At 27.7% G+C, this 21,859-nt stretch overlaps 1 protein-coding gene across 1 annotated transcript in view; it reads left to right on the top strand.

Moving 5' to 3' along the window:
- LOC142327047 (protein O-mannosyl-transferase TMTC2-like) overlaps window positions 1-21,859 on the top strand; it is a 478,982-nt gene that overhangs the window by 425,067 nt on the left and 32,056 nt on the right. The window contains exons 9-10 of the mRNA XM_075369816.1: window positions 13,602-13,686; window positions 16,846-17,030. Of these exons, the coding sequence (XP_075225931.1) occupies window positions 13,602-13,686; window positions 16,846-17,030 (270 nt within the window). The remainder of the gene's footprint in view (window positions 1-13,601; window positions 13,687-16,845; window positions 17,031-21,859) is intronic.

The raw sequence follows: 21,859 nt of genomic DNA, 5'->3' as shown, positions 1-21,859 counted from the left end.
TGAAATCGGGCCGGTTATAGTTTTATAACAAATTTTTCTATTTTATGTTTATTTAATTCAACGATTCTAACTAAAGCGCGCACGCATGCCGTATTTCATTCGCGTGTGTGAGGCGGTACTAGCGGCCACTGTAATACTTTTTTAAAATTTAAATATTATTCATTTATTTAATTCCCACCTCAAACCTGTGACGTCACTACATAGCAGATGACTAGCGCTTCTTGGAGTGAGAGAGGGTATTGTATTGACGCAGTACTAGGACTTGAACGCTGGAACTCTCGACTTCCAAATCAGCTGATTTGGGAAGACGCGTTCACCACAAGACTAACCCGATGTGGTAAGAATGATATCTTCTTTCTTTCCTGTTTAGCCTCCGGTAACTACCGTTTAGATAATTCTTCAGAGGATGAATGAGGATGATATGTATGAGTGTAAATGAAGTGTAGTCTTGTACATTCTCAGTTCGACCGTTCCTGAGATGTGTGGGTAATTGAAACCCAGCCACCAAAGAACACCGGTATCCACGATCTAGTATTCAAATCCGTGTAAAAATAACCGGCTTTACTAGGACTTGAACGCTGGAACTCTCGACTTCCAAATCAGCTGCGAGACTCTAACCGTACGGTTAACAATTTCATTGTAATTTGTTTGTATATGTATTTTACTGCTTGTAGAAGAAAATTGAAGAGTATTAACCAGTGCACCACCATTGTATACAGACCTGTTGCAATATTGTTGAACATATAATTAAGTACGTTATGTTTTTTAGTTACACTTTATAAAGCTTAGCATTTGAAGCGAAACGTAGTGTTATTAGGTTTTGTTTATTTTTGTTTTATGTAATAATAGTGCAATATTGTAAAATGATTGTTTTACGTGAATCAGAAAATAAAATACTTGCTAAGTATTTAATCTGCTTATTTATATTTATATCTGGTATCTACGTAGTGACTTATTTGAGATCTAAATAATAATGTTACTGTTACTACAACATCCAACCTAGAAGTTTTCATATATATATATAAACAATATGCAGAGAAAATGTACAGTATAATTAGGTGCCTTTGATCAGGTGATTGAAGGGATACCATTTCATTTGGTCCAGTTTGTAATCTCCCGCGGGAACTGTACTGTATTCCTGATTGCCATTTACCGTTGGAGATAATTATCGACATTTGAATTTCACACATATTCATAGATACACCGAATTTATATTTTAGAAATTAATTTCATTCAAAATAGACACGTATGAAATATTGAACATAATATTGTATATACAATTTCCAGCAATCGATAGAATGATGTAATCGTTTAAACAACATATAAAATTTTTCACCCGGATTAACTTTCAATACTTAAAAATAATTTACAAAAAGAAAACAAGGTAGTTATTAGACCTTATTATATATTAACAAGGTAAATTAGACCTTCATGAGCTGTCTAACCTAGCCAACTGAAAAAGTTTAATTTTAATTCGGAAATCGTTTGTGAAAATTTTATTAATATTTCTTTTTATAAATAGAAATAATCTTTTTGTCATACATATTGCCGACTCATTGCCAGGAAAATGCAGGAAAAGAAAATATATAACAAATTTTTTTTTAAATCTGGAAACGAAATTTCGCTAAAAAACCGTTTACAAAATTCTACTAAAAAATCTAAACCTTCGACGGTAATTTCAATTGTTAAACAATCATCATCAATAAACACTGCAAACAAAATATACACAAAATCAAGTTAATAAGAAGTGAAAATAGAAGAAAAAAAATGAAATCGTAAAAAAATGACTATTAGAATCGTATTTTTGAAGTAAATTTACGCCGTCTATAATCCCATTAGGAATCTCAAATATTGGGACGTTTTTACATTCTTTTACATCTTTTTTTTATAATTTCTTTTTCACATCGAGTATGTATAAATTTTCCATAGCTTTTACTAACGATGAGGTTTTTTTTTAATAATCAAAATTACCACCTTATTTTAAATTGTAAAAAGGTTTTATAAACGGATTTTGACCGTAACTTTATTTTTAAATTCTTTCTTCAATAACCCTTTTGCATAATATTTATTTATATGAAATTCGATTTTCTATTATAAATTTCTAATAAAAATGTCAGCTTATACGGTAAGAGGAGATTTTAACATAAAAATCTTTTGCATATTGACGACATAAGTAGACGACCTTGAATGCAATTTTTCTAAGAATCTACCTTAACTTTGTTTATATTTGTCTGAGTATACGTAGCTAAATAAATAAGTTTATATTTCTCTCTGAATTTTTGAAAAAGGAAAACAAGTGAAGAAAGGAAAGGGAGGAACAAAGATTTGACATTATATAATTTTATTTAATTAAGATGGCCTGGTGTTTTGTTATAATAATAATAATTATTTTTCCTTTTATTATAAAAAATAAATTAATACTGTTATTTATTTTAATAAACAATTATTGAATTTATTTGTGAATATATTTTTTAAACGGAACAGTGAAATAATAATTATTACATTTCTTTAATTTCTTATTCTTCAGCGATTCACGTCACACACAAGCTTTCAACGAGGGCATTTAATTGATGCGATCAGTTATGTAATCTATCTTAAACATTATGCAATTTTTATTTATAACTATTATAAATTTAATTAAAGTTTTGAACATCTTTACTTCAACGCGATTCAGATTATAATAATTCTTTAGAAAATATTCATACGCCTTTTCAAACTTTTAAAAATATACTACAATATGTTCTATAACTAAGCTAACGTCTTTTTTCTTCATCTTATATCATCTTTAAAGAACAATTTAGATTCGGAGTGACAGTACAAGGTGAAAAGATAAAGATGCTACGATTTGCTGATGATATAGTAATTCTAGCTGAGAGTAAAAAGGATTTAGAAGAAACAGTGAATGCCATGGATGAAGTCCTACGCAAAACTACCGCATGAAAATAAACAAGAACAAAACGAAAGTAATGAAATGTAGTAGAAATAACAAAGACAAATCACTGTGAATGTGAAAATAGGAGGAGAAAAGATTATGGAGGTAGAAGAATTTTGTTATTTGGGAAGTAGAATTACTAAAGATGGACGAAACAGGAGCGATATAAATTGCCGAATAGCACAGGCGAAACGAGCCTTCAGTCAGAAATATAATTTTTTTACATAAAAAATTAATTTAAATGTCAGAAAAAGATTTTTGAAAGTATATGTTTGGAGTGTCACTTTGTATGGAAGTGAAACTTGGACGATCGGAGTATCTGAGAAGAAAATATTAGAAGCTTTTGAAATGTGGTGCTATAGGAGAATGTTAAAAATCAGATAGGTGGATAAAGTGACAAATGAAGAGGCGTTGCGGCAAATAGATGAAGAAAGAAGGCATTTGGAAAAATATAGCTAAACGAAGAGACAGACTTATAGGCCACATATTAAGGCATCCTGGAATAATCGCTTTAATATTGGAAGGACAGGTAGAAGGAAAAAATTGTGGGGACAGGCCACGTTTGGAATATGTAAAACAAATTGTTAGGGATGTAGGATGTAGGTGGTATACCGAAATGAAACGACCAGCAATAGATAGGGAATCTTGGAGAGAGCTGCATCAAATAACCTGTCAAATAACTGAAAAAAATATCATCTTTATTCGAAGATCGGTGATGTAAAAACTTTATTGATTTAGCTATAAATAATTCTATAGATGTTTATGAATTATTATCGATAATATTTGTGCAGATTTAGAACGGAACAATTGTCTTGAAATCCTAAAATATAACAGACTTATTCTCCCCACTACTATCTCAGATTCACTGCTTAGTTTTACGGGAACGTAATATATTTTTCTACCCGTAGTATCCGCAAGTCTTACCGTAACGACTTGTAGTAAATTTTTCTTCCAAAAAATACTACTGGCTCTCTACGGGCCAAGCTTCATCGCTTGATACAGTCGATTCGAAAAGTAAGGCATTTCTTCTTGTCAACGCTGGAATTAAATGCTTGAAAATATAAAAGCGTGAATCGTCCAGATTTAATTAAAAATATTAGTATATTAAATAGACTTATATTTTAATTATAATTATTGTTTTCAAAAATTCATTATTAATAAATCAGTTTCTTAAATCATGATAAAATCGCAATGGTAAGCTTTAAATCATCACAGTCAAAAAACTCTAACAAATAATATTACGTAAACAAATAAATGCATCATTTTGTTTAGAAAACATTACGCTACACTGTTTCTTCCTGGTTGAGAAAAATTAAAATGATAATTTATTTTAGAATAATTAAAAAAAAAAATCTTTATGGACCCTACATGACTTCCTTGTACGCCTATTAAATTACATATACACATTTTTAAAGGACAAAAAATTTTATTTCAGTAATAACTTCTGATTTTTTTCATATATTTTTTTTTTAATTGTTATTATTGAATAATTATTTATTGTAATTTTTTTTTACAATCACAGGTTAATAATTAATAATAAATCAATATATTTAAATTAAAAACAAAAAAAAACGTTAAAGAAAAAGGAAATGAAGTCGAATTCGAACCGGTGTGTCTTCCCCTTATAAGATCACCAAATATTTCATTAACTAAAATCTTATTTTGCTATAACTCTGGAACCAATGAAAATAAGTACCATTTATGATATATCATTGAAAAACTCTCAATCAGGGCTTATTACTGCAGTTAAAAAAGAAATCCAAAATTCAAATTTGTTTGGATTTTGTGCTTTTTTTGGACATTTTTGGTAAAGTTGACAGCAACTATCTATGAATGTACAACTAAATGTTACAACTTCTAAATCCAAAATTTCAACATCCTACGGCTAATCGTTTTTGAGTTATGCAAGATAATTACGTATGCACATCACGCTGAAACTAGTCAAAATAGATTCAGGAATGGTCAAAATGGATATTTCCGTTAAAATATGAAAACCGAAATTTTTCACGATCACAATACTTCCTTTACTTCGTACAAGGAAGTAATAAATAACCAATAAAATTAATATAATGATAAATAAAATATAATATATAAAGCAAATCTGTACATTTGATGGGCATAAAGTGATTTTTAAAATCATCTTGAGCCATAATATGTTTTATTACCATTTAATATAACTGACTCGTATATTATGAAAAGAAATTGAGTCAAAAGATTAAAATTGTAACTACTGTCTAACTAAAAATAAGGCTGCTCATTTTAAGATTTATTCTCCATATAAGCTTGAAGCTTGTGTATCATGGGAATATGAAATTGAGATATTTATAGTGTGAAAAATGGCATGCTTATCAGGGGATTCAAACCTAGGTCCTCCAGCAGAAAAAATTCCGAAACGCTACTGCTCCGCTACGGAGACGTAGGCTTTTAATGTTTTATATCTATTTTAATGCGGTAATCCTGTTTTATTTGTTGGCTAAAACTTTCTTTTAACTGTTGAATTACTTATATATATATATATATATATATATATATATATATATATATGTATGTGTGTGTGTTAATGAATCACAAACAGACAAACAGTAATTATATTAACCTTTAAATTAAACAGTTTTATACTAATTAAAGTAAACTAAACAAGAAACACACTAATTATATAAAATTTATGTAATACGTAAAACTTCTTTTACGAATAAACCGATTTTAGAGAGAAAAGTGCATAGGAGCAGATAAATTAGTGTTCACTGCAGTCAAGTTCTATTTATTCACTCAGATCCTCCCCGTTTAAATTAACAATACATTATTATATAATTTGTACTGAATTATCGTGACAATATTTGTTAATTATATGCGATACGTATGATGATGGTATGTTTAGTTTAGGAACTAGTGAACTAGTGGTGTACGGTAATCAAACGAGCCTGTCATCAAAGAACATTACATGTCCTGTTCTTCACCATTCCGCCCCTATTTATCATCAACAGTTTATTAAGCAACTATATAACAAACTATTATTAACAATAAACCAATATACACAGATTATAAATAAACTGAACTAATTATTAATTAATAATTTATTAGTGTACGACGCAAAATTTAATACGTATAATCTATTGTACTAATTAAATTTATATGATTTATGTATAAAGTGATGTAACAACCGATTTAGTTTTTTGATTTCCCAGACCGTGTTATAATCGATAGAAATACGACTACGTTAAAATTTACAATCTCTTGTTTTTAATTTATATCGACGTTTTAAATTCACAAAATTAAATTAAATTAGATTCCAAATGTATTTTTCTGTACGTATATGGGTTTTTCAACTCGCATACACGTAGCTGGATCGGTTTACATTCTAACAATTTTTTTCAGAATTACTTCTAGAATCAATTTTCTATTTGTTTATTTTGGGTAATTTTGCTGTTAAATTTTCTATCAGATTGAGAAAGGAAAAAATGGAGCAATGGAGCAATGGTTTATAAATATGTGTGCCGGTTGGAAATTTTCCGGATGTTCGTATGTAAGTGTGTGTTCACTGTCGCATCATCTTATAACATCATATGATATAAGATAATGAATGATATCACTGTCTATCATCTTTTATCGCCAGAACTACTGGACCGATTTTGACCAAACTTGGTCAGATTATTCTCTATATGAGGCATTGATGCCATTAAATTTTCAACTTAAAAGATCAAGAGAATGAGGCTGTAGATCAAGGTTACCCTCAGTATCTGGAGATTTCGCCTAATTAAGGTCTCATTTTTCTTAGGCATATTTGTTAACAATTAAAAAATAATAATATTTGTAAAAAAAGGTTTTGTAAAATCCGACCCCCACCTCAAAAAATTCTCTAAATAAACTAATGGCTAGAGAATGAGAGTGAGAATTAAATAAATGAGTAATATTTAAAGTGTAAAAAAGTATTAAAGGTGGCCGCTAGTACCGCCACACTCGCGCGAATGAAATAAGGCATGCGCGCCCGCTTTAGTTAGAATCATTGAATTAAATAAACAAAAAATAGAAATACTTGTTACAAAACTCTTACCGGCCCGATTTCATTTATTAAACAACGAGTAATGATAAGAATTGTATTATTTCTGTAAATGCGATATGTATTACATATAAATGAAATCAGACCGGTAAAAGTTTTATAACAAAATTTACTATTTTTTCTTTATTATATGGAACGATTAAACATTGTTTATTATCTATTATTATATATCTATTGGCTATAACATATTTAACATGTATTTTTTTTTAAATCCGAGGTTATTAATAAAATATTTTGTTAATACTTTAGTTATTAAAGTATTTTGATTTTAATTTTATCACCGAAGCATTGTTTTTATAAATGTTCAACATCATAACAAGCTTTACTAAAAAAGTGTTAAAGCAACGTCAAATTAAATAAAATAAAAGTTTATGAAATAAATTTATCATATGGTTTTTATTTAAAATTAAAATATTATGATTTAAATACATCTGTGCTATGATACTAAAATATAATTCATTTTTACCAGCAGATAATAAAACAAAAATATACAACTTTTCATACGGTATTTGTCCTAGATATTGAAAGTTTTAATAGCTAACTTGTATAGTTCAACTATTTTCCTTCAAGATACGCCTGACATACAAGGAATATTATACTTACAAACACCGAGGTTCTATACGGAAATAAAGTTTCAAAGTTGAAAACTTTAAAGTTTATGTTATATAAAACAACAAGAAATTTGTAAAATGTTGTAATTTCCGTTTAAACATATTCTGTTATTTTAAAGAATATAAAAACTTTTGTAATATATTGTATAGAAATATTTTTAAAATTAAATGCCCAAGTGTGTTTGAGATTTAATAAAAAAATAATCTTTTATAGTTCAATGAATCTTGATTATTTTTAAGATAATTCATAAGGAATAAAATCATTTATTTTCTACTTAGCATTTATAAACGTATATTTTAATAAATTGATAAATATATATTTTTTTTTTATTAAGTTTCTCGTCTGGAGTTATCTTGTTATAAAAAGAAAGAAGCTAGATAGACGATTATTTTAACTTTAACCACAATGATGGAGAAACAATAAGCAATAATACGTTTTCTAAACTATTTATTACTTTTATTCTCCCTCTCTCTCTCTCTCTCTATATATATATATATATATATATATATATATATATATATATGCAGTACATTTAATTCAGCTAAATTAGAATTTAACTTGGAAAATTTCCAAGATGGCTTTAAAAGCCATATAATAAGTATTATGCACTGAATTAATTATTTAATAAAAACAAAAATAATTTTTCAAAATATTTAAGCAACTTTTTCCCAAAATATATAATCATCATAGATCTGGAAATCTGTAATAATATAAAGAATCATTTAAATCAAAGAATGAAAGTAGTTTTACTTAGAAAATAATCAATCTGAAATTACAATGCAGCGGTAGAATAAGGTCACATTATTATTACCCGCTTTCAACAAAAATATTCAGCTTTTTACATGCCTTGTTCTGATAAAGAGTTGTGTTTTAAAATTCAAACATTCAGCCGGCCTCCGTGGCGCGAGTGGTAGCGTCTCAGCCTTTCCATCCGGAGGTCCCCGGTTTGAATCCCGATCAGGCATGGCATTTTCACACGCTACTTGTCATTCATCTCATCCTCTGAAGCAATACCTAACGGGAAGTTAAATAAAAAAATTCACGATTATAAGACAGTGTTGAAAAGGAACCTGGAATTCCGACCAGTAAACGTTCTAATCAATTAAAATTGCCAAGAATACCAATATTAGGGAATATGTTAAGAAACTCGCAGTTGCTATTCTTTATAAGAATCAAGTTTATTCAGAATTTACAAATAAAATATTACAAACATCAAACAAATTTTGAAGAGTTTTTAAATTTTTGGGACGCGACTAATTTTGAAGCAAACCGTAATCGTTTTCTCAGCATGGTTTCCAGATTCAATAGAACTTGAAATTTTCTATACGGTTATTTAAAAGAGAGGTCTCCTAAACCGACCAAATTTGGAAAGACTCCATTGTTATGGAAATGATTCTACTTCGAGCAAATTTCGTAAAGTTGAAAATAGCACTTGTTTACGTGATGTTATTTTTATAATTGATTTTAAAATGTTTTCATTCTTTGTAACTTTTTTTTGTTCCTTTTAAAGTTCTTAAAATTCACTGTCAATAAAGTTATTATTTTTTCAGATTACAAAGGAACTTACGAAATACTCTGTATTTTACCGACTAGATTAAAATATTTGTAAAATAAAACAATGTATTTATGTTAAAAGTAGAAATATTATATCATTCAAATTGCATCTATATTTTAATTATGAGATACATTAAAAAAAATTAATTTTCAGAATTAATGTTCTTTCGTAATAAAAAAATATCATAATGATCAATTAAAAAATTAAAAAGTAATAAATTACAAATGTTTTAGACAACGGTATTAAATATTTTGTGACTATCATAGTTATATCCCCGATACAGTGGACCTTTTATGTAATGTAATGAATAGCCGTAAAACGTAACAGAAACCCTTTTTAACCAGATTTATTTAAGTAAGGATTTCCAAGATTATTAAACCTAACCCTAATAAGAAAACAAAAAGTACATTCGACTAAATTTGACAAAAATAACTGAAGCTGTTTACATTATTATTCTAACTCGTTTTGTTTGTGAATCGGTGAACCGCATCATCGACCAGCTCTTGTTACAACTGACCCGTGTTACGTGCTGCAAAAATAAGGTTAAAATCTAACAAACCAAATTTACCTTTACATGCATTTAAATTAGCCATTGTCACCTATGATTTAATTCCAAAAGCGTTCGTCTGAAATTATTAGCACCATTTAATTTTTACTTTCTCAGATATCGCTCAACTGGTGTTATACAGTAGCTCTAACTATAAAGGAGAATATATAGGTCAATCCAAAATTTTGATGTCAGAATTTTTATGATGGTCGACGTTTCAAAACCTCCTGAAGCCAAAAACTTAAAAAACCACAGAAATTTCGAGAAGATGTTTGTGCATACACGTTGGCCACCATTTGGATTAATATGTTCGGCCTGGCTCGACAACAATTCTTCGAAAATAGCTGTAAAAGTTTTTTGGCCAAAATTAACAAAGGGCAGAGGTAAATTTCGCTCCTTTTAATTTCTTAATTTTTTTATAATAGTCTTAGAAGTTCTACCCGTAGCACGATGAAAGTATATATGAAGTTATTTACAACATCAAAGAAACATGTAACTTAATGTAAGTTATATGTAAGTTACTTAGTCTAAGTTATATGTAAATTACATTTATAATAATTAATCATCGAACATTTCTTTTTTATAAGCTTAGGAAAGCATACGTATAGTTGGAATGCAGATTTAAGAAAGAATTTAGATTTAAAGTAATACAAAATAATCACGAACCGATAAAAAAAATAATTAAAATTAATGCAGTTTTTATTTATCTAGATCTAGTTTGTAATCGATAAGTCAATTGGACTTAAGTCGATTGGATGAAGGTGGGGGAAAATTCAAAATAATCTGTAAACCTATAATGCCTGCGTTATAACCTAAAGGCACTGCGTTATATCACCAAAAAGGAGCACATTAACTCGTCCAGATAACTTACCGTTATTACACACAGAAAATTATTAAATAATTATTTATCTTTTTTTTAAATAATGAAACCGACATCAAAATGCAATAAAAATTAAGAAATAATTTCGTCCAAATACTTCAATAATTGCATAGGCAGCTTTTTGAATCGGCGATAAAATACATAATCATATTTACGTGGTACTTGAATGGATGTATAGATAGCGTATATAAAAAGACGTATTAATTGCTAACGGAAAAGCAATCAAAGCACATAAATATGAATTCCACTAATGTAATTTTGCTGTTGGTTTTTATAAACTATACGTATATAGTATTACAGAACAATCTTATATCTAGAAATTAATTTCGTAGAATCAGGCGCCGATTTAAAAAAGTGTCTAAGGAATTAATTAATCATTTAAAAGAAATTATTTCTAACTTTTTAGCGCATTTTGATGTCGGTTTCGTTTTTTTTAAAAATAATTATTGTCTTTTATTTCAAAAACTCTGACAAAAAATCTGAAAATTTGCACACATATTTGGCTATAAATCTCACAAATTCGGTGTGATTTTCATTTCACATCAGAAAAGAGATCACATCACGTAGCTCGTATGTTTTTTATTATTTTTTTTTAATGAACTATAATTTTATTAGTGCTTTGCTGAATAAAACTGCCAAATTGGCTGAGTTATTGAAGTGATTAATTTTATAAATAAACTTTTAAGCCTCAGAAAAAAAGAGGGTTGAGTAGAACCTGTACTTAAAATATAAATTTTTTAATTAAATTTATTTTAGACTTTAATTTTTGAAAACTGAAAATGCAACCGTATCTATTATTAATCTACATGACATGAGAATTTTTTCAAAAAGAAGGTTCTTACGGGACTGATGTATCATTTTTATAATGGCCGATATTTTTCTTTTTTTTCAAGATGCGTCTGTTATTACAAATATTATATGAGGTAAATATCGAGTAAGGAGGGTCAAATTGGAGTCATGGTTTTTACACAGAATCTTGATTTTTTCTCAATTATACTTTATATATATATATATATATATATATATATATATATATATATAGAGAGAGAGAGAGAGAGAGAGAGAGAGAGAGAGAGTGATCGAGAGAGGGCGTGAGAGTGAAGGGGGAGAGAGAGACAGAGAGTGAGTAAGAGAGAGGCAAGTAGGCAGAAATAATAATAAATATACTGGTATTAATTTTTATAAACGTGTGTTCTTTATATTCATTCATTTATAATTCAAGCTTCTTAGAAAGGAAGAAGTAGGCCAACTAACTTTTCCCCAAGCAATCTTGTTTGAAAATCCTTCAAATGGCTGTATTATAAAGCAATAAAGAATATGAACAAAGAAAAAATAAAATGGACAAATAAAAACAAAATATGATTTAGTAGAGAAATCTACAATGTTATTTTAATTTAACTAATTTTTGAATATATGAAGTTTTAATTAATTATAGTAAACCTTTATAATCACGAAATTTACCGGTCAGAGTGTGGTCATTTTTATATTTATTTGCTATATTTATATATTTTTTGTTGGATGAGTTTGATGAAATATTTTTAAAAATAAAATCCCTTTCGGCACGCCGAAGGCGGAGGAAGATTCCAATGGTGATAAATAGGGGATAAAAAAGATTTCCACCTTAAAGTTAAGAAGAACTCCAAATTTACTCAATACCACAATGGTTGCATGTGAAAAAAAGGTTTCACATGTTTAGCGTACGACAAGCCTCATCATACAATTCTAACAACATTTTGGTCATCCCTTGCCGTAAGGATTGGTCATATCAAAAATTGTTTCAGACAAAATGTTTTAGGTAATGTTTAGAGGACTAACGACACTTTAAACCGATTCGATACTGTGCCTGTTAAGGGAGGTATGATTTTTTTGTCTTCGAAACCCCATTTTTCCACCCCCTGGGTCAATGGTTGGTGATATCCAAAAACTTTATTTATATAAGTTTTAGGCCCTTATCCAAAGAATAGTAAAAACTTTAAACGACATCTATATTTTACTTAATAAGAAAGTTATAGCATTTTTTTTTCAAAAAACCTACCCCATTTCTACCCATATGGTCCGATTTTGGGCGTTAACAAACTCGACTGAGGTTTTGGGTCGAGTTATTTTTAGAGAAAAATTTTAAGGTGTTTGGCGCAAAATTACGGCAGTTATCGTGTCCACAAGAAAGTGATATATATTCGTATATACATATAAATACATATATAAACTTTTGAGCTAAGGTGGTTTTGGGGTCTAGAGGGGATGTGAAACGAAGATATGTCAAAATTTTCCAAAAGTCAAATAATGGTACCCATTACAAAAGGTAGCTTTTTAAATGAAATCTACCTATTATTAAATTTAGTATTAAAGGAAATTTAATTTTACAGTTAAAAATCATCGTTCTATTCTGCGTAAAACATTTATAATAATTAATCATTTCTTTTTTTTTACAAGCTTAAAAAATTTTACTTATAGATGATGGTATGCAGATTTAAGAAAGGTACTTATAAAATAATAACGAACCGATAAAAAAAAAAGAGGCAATGCAGTTTTTTTATCTAGATATAGTTTGTAATTGATAAAAATTACTAAACCGACAAAAAATTTTTTTTCAATACATAGAATTTTTTTAAAGAAATATGGATTTATTATTATATTGAAAAATAAAGAATAACCCCTCTATCTCCTTTACGAATGCCCAATTAAATATTTCGATGAACTCTCGAGACAAAACATAACCAGTTTTATGGAAAAGTTTTATTCGGTTATTGTCAGTGAATTTCTTGATAACTTAATTATACTTAAGCCAGCAGCTTCATATTATGAGTAAAACAACTTAAAACGGATTATTTATTGCCATTATATTTAAATCAAATAAAAATATATTAGAAAATCAAATTAATAATATTTAATAAAATGCTTGTTACAAAAAAAAAACTTAGCCGTCTTGAAGCTTTATGATTAAGCAATTTTTAAAGTAATAACAATAATAATAATAATAATAATAATAATAATAATTTTCTTTCTGTTTAATTTCAGAGAACTAGAATTATAGAAGCAGAACAGTGGTTTAAAAGAGCACAAATGCTGGCACCATCAGATCCAGCAGTTTATACACACTTTGGTAAGAACAATAAACTTTTTCAGATTAATAAGAACTTATGTATTAGAAATCCTTAGAAATTACTTACACTTTAATATACTTAAAACCCTAAAAGTACAATAATAATATTATTAAATTTTTAAAAAAATGTTACATCAGTTATTTTTTTTAAATAAAAATTGAAATACTTTTAACAAACAAATATAAAAATAGATAATTTTCAAACGTTATTTTAGTATTCATTTGTTCAGAATATTTTTAGCAAAAAAAAAAAAATAAAAGACTAACTACATTTTTGTTCTGATGTGAATATTCTTGGCATTTGACAAATGAAAATAAAAACTCCATCTCTAATAATAACCAGATTCACTTTTGCTTTCAGTTTATAAATAGTTACGCATTGAAACAAAGCTATTACACATAACATTTCATACCTTATTGAATTACTCTGTACAATAAAATCTATTACGCTTTCGCTTGAAAAATAAAATCCTACCTTATTTAAAAGAAAAACTACTTAACTGGATAGAAAATATCACTGGAAATAAAATATTTAATGATTGTTAACAAATTTTTAGGGGTTAAAAACGTAGAGAAATAAATTTTTGATTACATATATTTTTAGTAAGGAAATAAATACAGAAACGTTATAATTAGTTATAAACGTTATAAATAGTTTATTTACTTATTTTACTTTGTCCGCTTGACTCTCCGGTTCCACCTGACTACGAAGTGTGACTATTAAATACGAAACTAAAGCTGCTACAGAATAACTGTGTATGCGCCAAATTCGTACGATCGACAGCTGTGTACCGTGAAGCCCTCTCTTTCGATTGTTTCCACTCTGGTTTCCGTAGAAATATTAGTCTGGTCGTGGCCTTTGTTTGGGTAATATCTATTTATTTTATTTATTTTTTTTTTGAGTGATAAAGTCTTTTATTAGAGCAGAGAATTGTAGTGAAATTTCATATAAAATTTCGAAAAACCGCTATTGAGACTTTTCTTTTATTAAAAAAAAAAGTATACGGTAATGAATTTTTATCACATTCGGGGGTTTTTGAGTGGTTTAAGCGTTTCCAAGGTGGCTGAGAAGACGTTAAAGATGATGTTCGCCCGGGTCCACATCAAAAACGGATAAAAATATTGAAAAAATTAGTCAGATCTGATACGATCTGACTGTCGGTTAACTATTCGTGTCTTTATTCAAGGTTCTTACTCAACTCCGTGAAAAAATAAGAAAAAACAAAACTTCTTCACCAAAACAACCGGCTAACACTGCATTTTCTTTCGAGATGTTTCTAGCCAAGGATAACATCCCAGTGTTGGACTATCCGCCTTATTCGCTTGAGGTGGCACCATGTGACTTTTATTTTTCCCCAAGGTCAAATCTGCATTAAAAGGAACAAGATTTCACACCGTTGAAGCTGTGAAAGAAAAAGCGGCACGCGTCATGAAAGAGCTTACAGAAAAAACTTCCAGCACCTGTTTCAAACAGTGATAAATTCGCATGAAGCGTTGTAGATATAGAGGAGAGGTGTATATTGAAGGGGATAATAAATAAATATGTATAAATTTAAAATAAAATATTTTACAGCATTAGTTTCGTTATTTAATAGCCACAGTATTAAAATAAATAGTATAGTAAATTGTTAGGCTTCTCAAGAAAAATTCTGATTAAGTTACTATTTTTTTAATTTGCAGCAGAAATCTTGACTCGAAAGTTTTTTATTCATAGTTCAGATGTATAAAACAAATCGATTTTACTTTGTTCAAGGAGAATGGTTAAAGAATTTTCCTTAATAAATCTATTCTAGGGCGACTCTTTAGTATCTGGAAGAAAAGCACATTCTTTTAATCGACAGACGCAGTATCATTGATAAGTGCATTTTATTTTTATTCTAAGTAAAAATATTTTTTTATCTCAAAATGGATTTTTTTAAAAAAATGGTTGTTAATCGCTGAAGGAGATCTTGATGTACTCAATATTAATATCAATGTTACTAAAGAAAAATATTACCAAATCTACTTAGTTTGTTTATATTTATGTCGTGTTTAAAGTTAATTTTTTAAAGACCTAATTTCTAATGGTAAAATATGAAGGACATAATCCTTTTTTAAATTTATTTTGTTTTACGTTCGAAATAGTGGTAAGATAATTTTCCACCTTCAATTATGCTCTGATGTTGATCCCTTTGTTCTCGGTGGTTTTAATCAGTTTTTAACTAAACGCTTACTGAACAAAATGTATAAATAATTGTATGGTTAAAGTAAATCTATCCGAAGATCCTGTTTTCTGTCTAGGAGCTAAAAAAAACATACAAACCGTTTCACTGAACGTAGTTGAGGATGGATATTTTTTTTAGTGCACTTGCATCTAGATATATATTAGTTATCCACTTGTCATGTAGTTTTATAACAGATACGAGTAATTGTTAGTAATTTCATTTATTCAAACCGCCATCCTACTTCTTACTGTTTTATATATATATATATATATATATATATATATATATAGAGAGAGAGAGAGAGAGAGAGAGAGAATGATAGAAATGCGATTTGCGAAGAAGATAATCCTTAAATTTTACTCAAGACTAATGAAACCAGCACAGAACTTGCATTCAAACGTCCCAAACACTGAATTATTATGGGGCGCAGTCTTAAAAACAAGCAAAATCACATTAAACAGCCAAGAGAATTAGTTCGTTATACAATTTGTTGCAACAATGATACATTTACAAAACTTTTGAACAAAAAAACCATTATTATTGTGAAATGAATAAATTTACAATGAATTTTAATTTTTTTTTTTAATATCAATTTTTTTTTAATGTAAAATGATGTAGATAAATTAACAAAACAACTGAACCTTCATAAAAAGGCTAAACTTATTTCTATAGTGACCTTTATAATGATTTAAGAAGTACCTAAATTCTATTGTTCGTCGTTTTAGACTTTTAAAACAAGAGTTTCAAAGAAAATTAAAATAATAAATTAGACAACTAAAAATGATAATAAAAAAAATTATTTCACGTGAGGAAATAGAACTGGAAAGAATACCTGGAAACAATTTTTAGGGGCCTGAAATATAGAAATAAAGTTACACATTTAAATTCTTAAAAATGTTAAAAAAAATTGCATGTTTATTATTATTATTACTCATCTACTTTTTTTTTTGTGTAGGTGAGTTTCTTGGTGGTTTAGAAAGACATGTTGAAGCAGCAAGAATATTACTGAAAGGTACAGAATTAATCAAAGGGAATCAGAAATTGCCTTTACTTCTTGCAGCAGCCACAGCTCTTCGACAAGCAGGAAGATTATCGCATGCTGAAGCCGTTTATAGAAAAGCGCTTGATTTAAGTCCGACGGTAAGAAAATAATAATAGAATTTATTGAAATATGTTATTTGAAGATGGAATAACATCGTTAATTTCTCAGATAAGCACTGATGTTAGATTTGTGATGAGAAATCGTTTTGTTTTAAGCGGATTAGTGTAACATTCAAAGATTAAACGCTACATTTAAATTATTTCATTATTATGTAATTTACGGGAAATATTAACGTTTAAGATTACAATCATTTAATGAATTAATGTCATTTTGACTTGTATGTTTAAATTTATCATAAACGATGTTATTAATAAAAGTCTCCCGTTTTGAATACGCTAAAATTCAAAACTTCTTGATCCTCTTCAAAATGAATTAATATTGATAATTTACGTTCGCATGTACGCTTTGAGAACTAAAATCAGAAAATATATTCCCTACGGCAAATAAATTTTAGACCGGTAAAGAATGTTATAATCAAATTATTTTATTATTAAGTCGATATTATTATTATTTAATTTAAACAGAAAATGCCTAAATCAAATATTCCAGTTATGCGATGATATGTACAAAGTTTAAAAATTTATCATAATAGAGAAAGGGAGAACATATTTGTGCTTTATTTTATAAACATATTTAATTTTTAGAACAACCCTTTATGAAATATTACATTTATACTTCATCCTCTGCATTTTTAGGACATACATTTTATTTTTGCTACAAAAATGATTAAAATTTAATTTAGTAGATACGGCAATGCTTCGCTATTGCGTTGATTTATATATATATATATATATATATATATATAGATTAAATGAACACAATTGAAATTTTGATAAAACATTAACAAAATAAACATTACGAAGCTTCACAAAATTTAACCTTTCTTCCTTTTCCCCTTTTCCTGTTCCCCGTTTCCAAATTTTTCTTTTCCCATTTTTCTTTATCACGTTTTCATTTTTACTGTATTCCCTTTCCCACATTTCCCCATTTCCTTCTTTCCTTTTCCTTCATTTTCCCTTTATCCTTTCCTTTCACAATCTCTCTTTCTCTTATTTCTCCCTTTTTGCGTTATCCCCTTTTTTTCTTTTTTCCATTTTCCCCTTCTTCCCTTTTTACCTTTTACCTTTTTCGATTTTTCCCTTTCTCCCTTTTCCCGCGTATAAATCGGTCAAGTAATTTTTTAGTATATAATATAGCAGACACGCTATCGTAAAATCGCAGAATATTTAGGAGAGCATATGCTGCTTTTACGTCCAAAAAATAGAGCTGTTTTTTCAAAAAAGCTTGTTTTTACGTATCACAGGTGTGACATCTTAGGTATATAAATAGTAGGTATATAAAAACACGCGCGTATTCGAATGCAACGTTGCATCAAAATTTCAAAGCAATCGGTGAAGAACTTTCGGAGATTTAAAATTTTGAACAAACAAACATTTATATTTTTTTAATATAGATTTAAAAAAAGTATTATTTTGCGTTCTTTGTTTAACGATATAAAATTCAAGTTAAAACTTCCTTCTAATCGTAAAACTATTTTTTTTTTTACGTTGAATAGAAAAACAAAGTTTTTAACCGTAACTTTTTAAGTTGGAGTTTAAATTATTACAAAGTTTTCATAGCCTGTGCGGGAAACGAATACAGGAACTTTAGTATAATACGCTAATATTCCGGGTCGTATGTTACCGAAGTATTCAAATCAATCTATTTTTTTTTAACTTCCAAGCCAAATAAAGTTTTTAGGAACAAGTATTTTCCTGAGAGATCAAAATAAGAATATTTATTTCAATGAAATAAAACTAAGAATGTAAAATTAATTATAATAGATATTTTTAACACTTTGAAGAACATGTAATAACAATATTAATTAAAACAATTTAATTTAAGAATTTTTTAATCAAACTACAAAACTAATACGACTTTCTTACACTATTTGGGAATGTTTTTATTTATTAAAATTATAAAAATGTTTAAAGTTTATTTAAATGTTTTTAATTTATTTTTTAAAGTTTAAAAAGGAAAATTGTTTTTCAACCAAGTACTTTTATTTGTAGTAAGCCCAAACAACTTCTTAAAACAAAATGATTAGTATTTTTTATTTACAGTGAACGAATGGGAATAACATTTTTTTATTATTTACTACCCTTAATAATTAAAAAAATACTATTAAAAAATTACTTTAAAATTTAAACTTATATCTTTTAAATTTAATTCGATTGAACAAAAATACCTAATTAAATAAAGACTAATACATTTTCGTATAAACTTAAAAAAGGAGAAATTCTTTCATTACTTATGTTTTAATTTATCAGATATGGTACCGTTGATATGTTAAATGAATAAATTAATAATTAACATTTTCCACCTTACCAGCACGTTGAAATGTACTCTAGATCTTTCGGCTTACTTGGATGCCATCGTCAAGAGTTAAAATTAATACATTTAAAGTCAAAAATTTTTAAATCATAGTTAAAATTAAAAAAACCAGTCATGACTGTCCCGGTTCTACTAATATACTCAGTACTGAGTATACTCTACTAGTACACTCCTTTGAGTATACTAGTAGGGCCGGCACAGTCATGACTGTTTTTACATTTTTTAATTTTAACCAAATTTTAAATATTTAAACTTTTGACTTTAAATGTATTAATTTTAACTCCTGATGATGACTTCCAAGTAAGCCGAAAGATCCAGAGTACATGTCAACGTGCTTATAAGGTGGATTATATTAATTGTTAATTTGTTTTTTCTATCTATATTTAACCATAATTAAAACAAAGCTTAACTACTTTCATGAATATTCCTCAGTCATCAAGCCGCAATTGTTTTCTAGATAATTTAATTGGAAGATTTTATAAACGAAATATTATTTACGTAAACGACTCCATGAAACTGTTCATTATTTTAATTATATAGTACTCAGGAGCCTCTGATTTAAAATGACTTCATGTGAAATTTTAAAAAAATTAATCGTAAATTTGAAATAAAAAAATAATACATAACCGTATAATCCACAAAGATGTGTTACGCTCGTTATTTGACTACTTTCCCCACATTTTTAATTTTCTGGCAAATGTAGTAAATATATTAAAGGGGAAAGTATAGTGATAATTTAAAAAGTGGGGTATTAGGGTTCTTTCTAAAACTTCACATTTTAAGGTCCAGCCAGTTAATCTAGAACAAAAAAGTATATATGTTGGTACGTACGTATTTACTTGTGTGTCGCTTTTGGCCTTATATCTCTGAATTGATCAAATCGATTTTATTCAAATTTGGTTTAAATATTTCTATAAACGGGACGTTGAGAAATACTTTTACAAAGTTCAAAAAGCGGATAAGGGATAACCCGAAAAACCCATTTCGATTTTCTTAAATCGAGATGGGTTTTCATAAATCGTGGGGAATTTTAGAGAAAATTTTATAAAAATCAATTTGTTAGCAATGCGTAGATGAATAATCCAAAAAATTAAAAAAAAATCAACCTCCATCTCTTGAAATTGAAATATGATTTTTGTTCTTTTGCTCTACCTCCTTTTAGGTTTTAATATTTTTCAAAAATTTTATGAAAGTTTACACTTCACATACAGAACTAACAAGAAATAACTGTAATTAAAAAAAATAATAAACTTTTTAAATATAAATATAAGTATTTTTAGGGCCTTCAGAAAAGAGTTTTGAAATTTTTTTTTTATTTGTCTTTCAGCCTAAAGGGGATATTAGAGTTACAGAAATATTTACTTAAGCAAATTTGTTAATCTTAACCTATAAATTAATAGTTTTAGAATTGTTTTTTTAATTTATTCCCTACTTCTCAAACACAAAACAAAATATATATATACATTAAAATTTATTCAAACTCTTCTAATTTTTATTATTAAATTTTGGGGTATTTTCTTCACCACTTAAAGCACTTTTAAAATTTATGTCGCTTTGGCATCTATATTATATTCCGTAAAACTAAAAGCAATTGTTTTCGTTGCTTACTATTTACTTCTTTACTTGACTAGTTGTCAGTCAAGTAATGTAATATTTTGCAAGTTTTTTCTTATTTTTTATGAATACGTATGTTTTTAGTCGGTACGTCTTTTATGAACAAATTTTTCATATGGGCAAATTTATTTTTGTAAGCAAATTACTATAAAACATTAAAAAAAATTAATTTTTAAACCACCTAATTCAAAAGCTACATTAAAAAATAGAAAATACACTTTGCATCTCTTAATTTAATAACTTTTAATACACGTTTTAAACTAAGACTTAATAACAGTTTTTTTTAGTGATTTTCATTTTAGCCCTGCCAATAAAATTTAAAAAATCGAAAAAAAGTTATACTTTTATATTGTTGTATAGATTTTGTGAAAAAGGCGATTGAATTATTTTTAAGTCAGTTTTATTTATAACAAAAATTATTAAAAAATTTATACTTATAAACCATAAAAATTTCTTCAACAAAACCATAATATCATAAAAAAAAAGAATGGGAAAACTCATAATAGAGGCACTTTAGGGATTTAAAGACTTCGCTACTTCCACCTAAAATGACTGTTTATTCTTTTAAAAAAAGCCCGCCTTAATAAAATAGAAAATTAAATAATTTTCAGTTTTTGATCGTAAAATGCTGAAACATAAAAGTAGTAAATGACTATCATATTATGAATTGCATGACATTTTATTAATTTTTTTTACGAGTTATATAAATAAACATAAACAAGGAAATCCGTTTTTCTTCTTTAAAACGATAATAAAAACGTATAAGAAAACTTTACCCCTTCCTTTTTACTGCGATACGTAGCGAGACAGGTTATAAGAGCTTGATTGTTGTTTGTGGTCGTAGCGTTGGAGGAAAATGTGTGCTGTTCGGTTAGTTAAA

The sequence above is a fragment of the Lycorma delicatula genome, chromosome 6, assembly GCF_047948215.1.
Source record: "Lycorma delicatula isolate Av1 chromosome 6, ASM4794821v1, whole genome shotgun sequence".
Lineage (NCBI taxonomy): Eukaryota > Metazoa > Arthropoda > Insecta > Hemiptera > Fulgoridae > Lycorma > Lycorma delicatula.
This window is presented reverse-complemented; position numbering and strand designations above follow the sequence as displayed.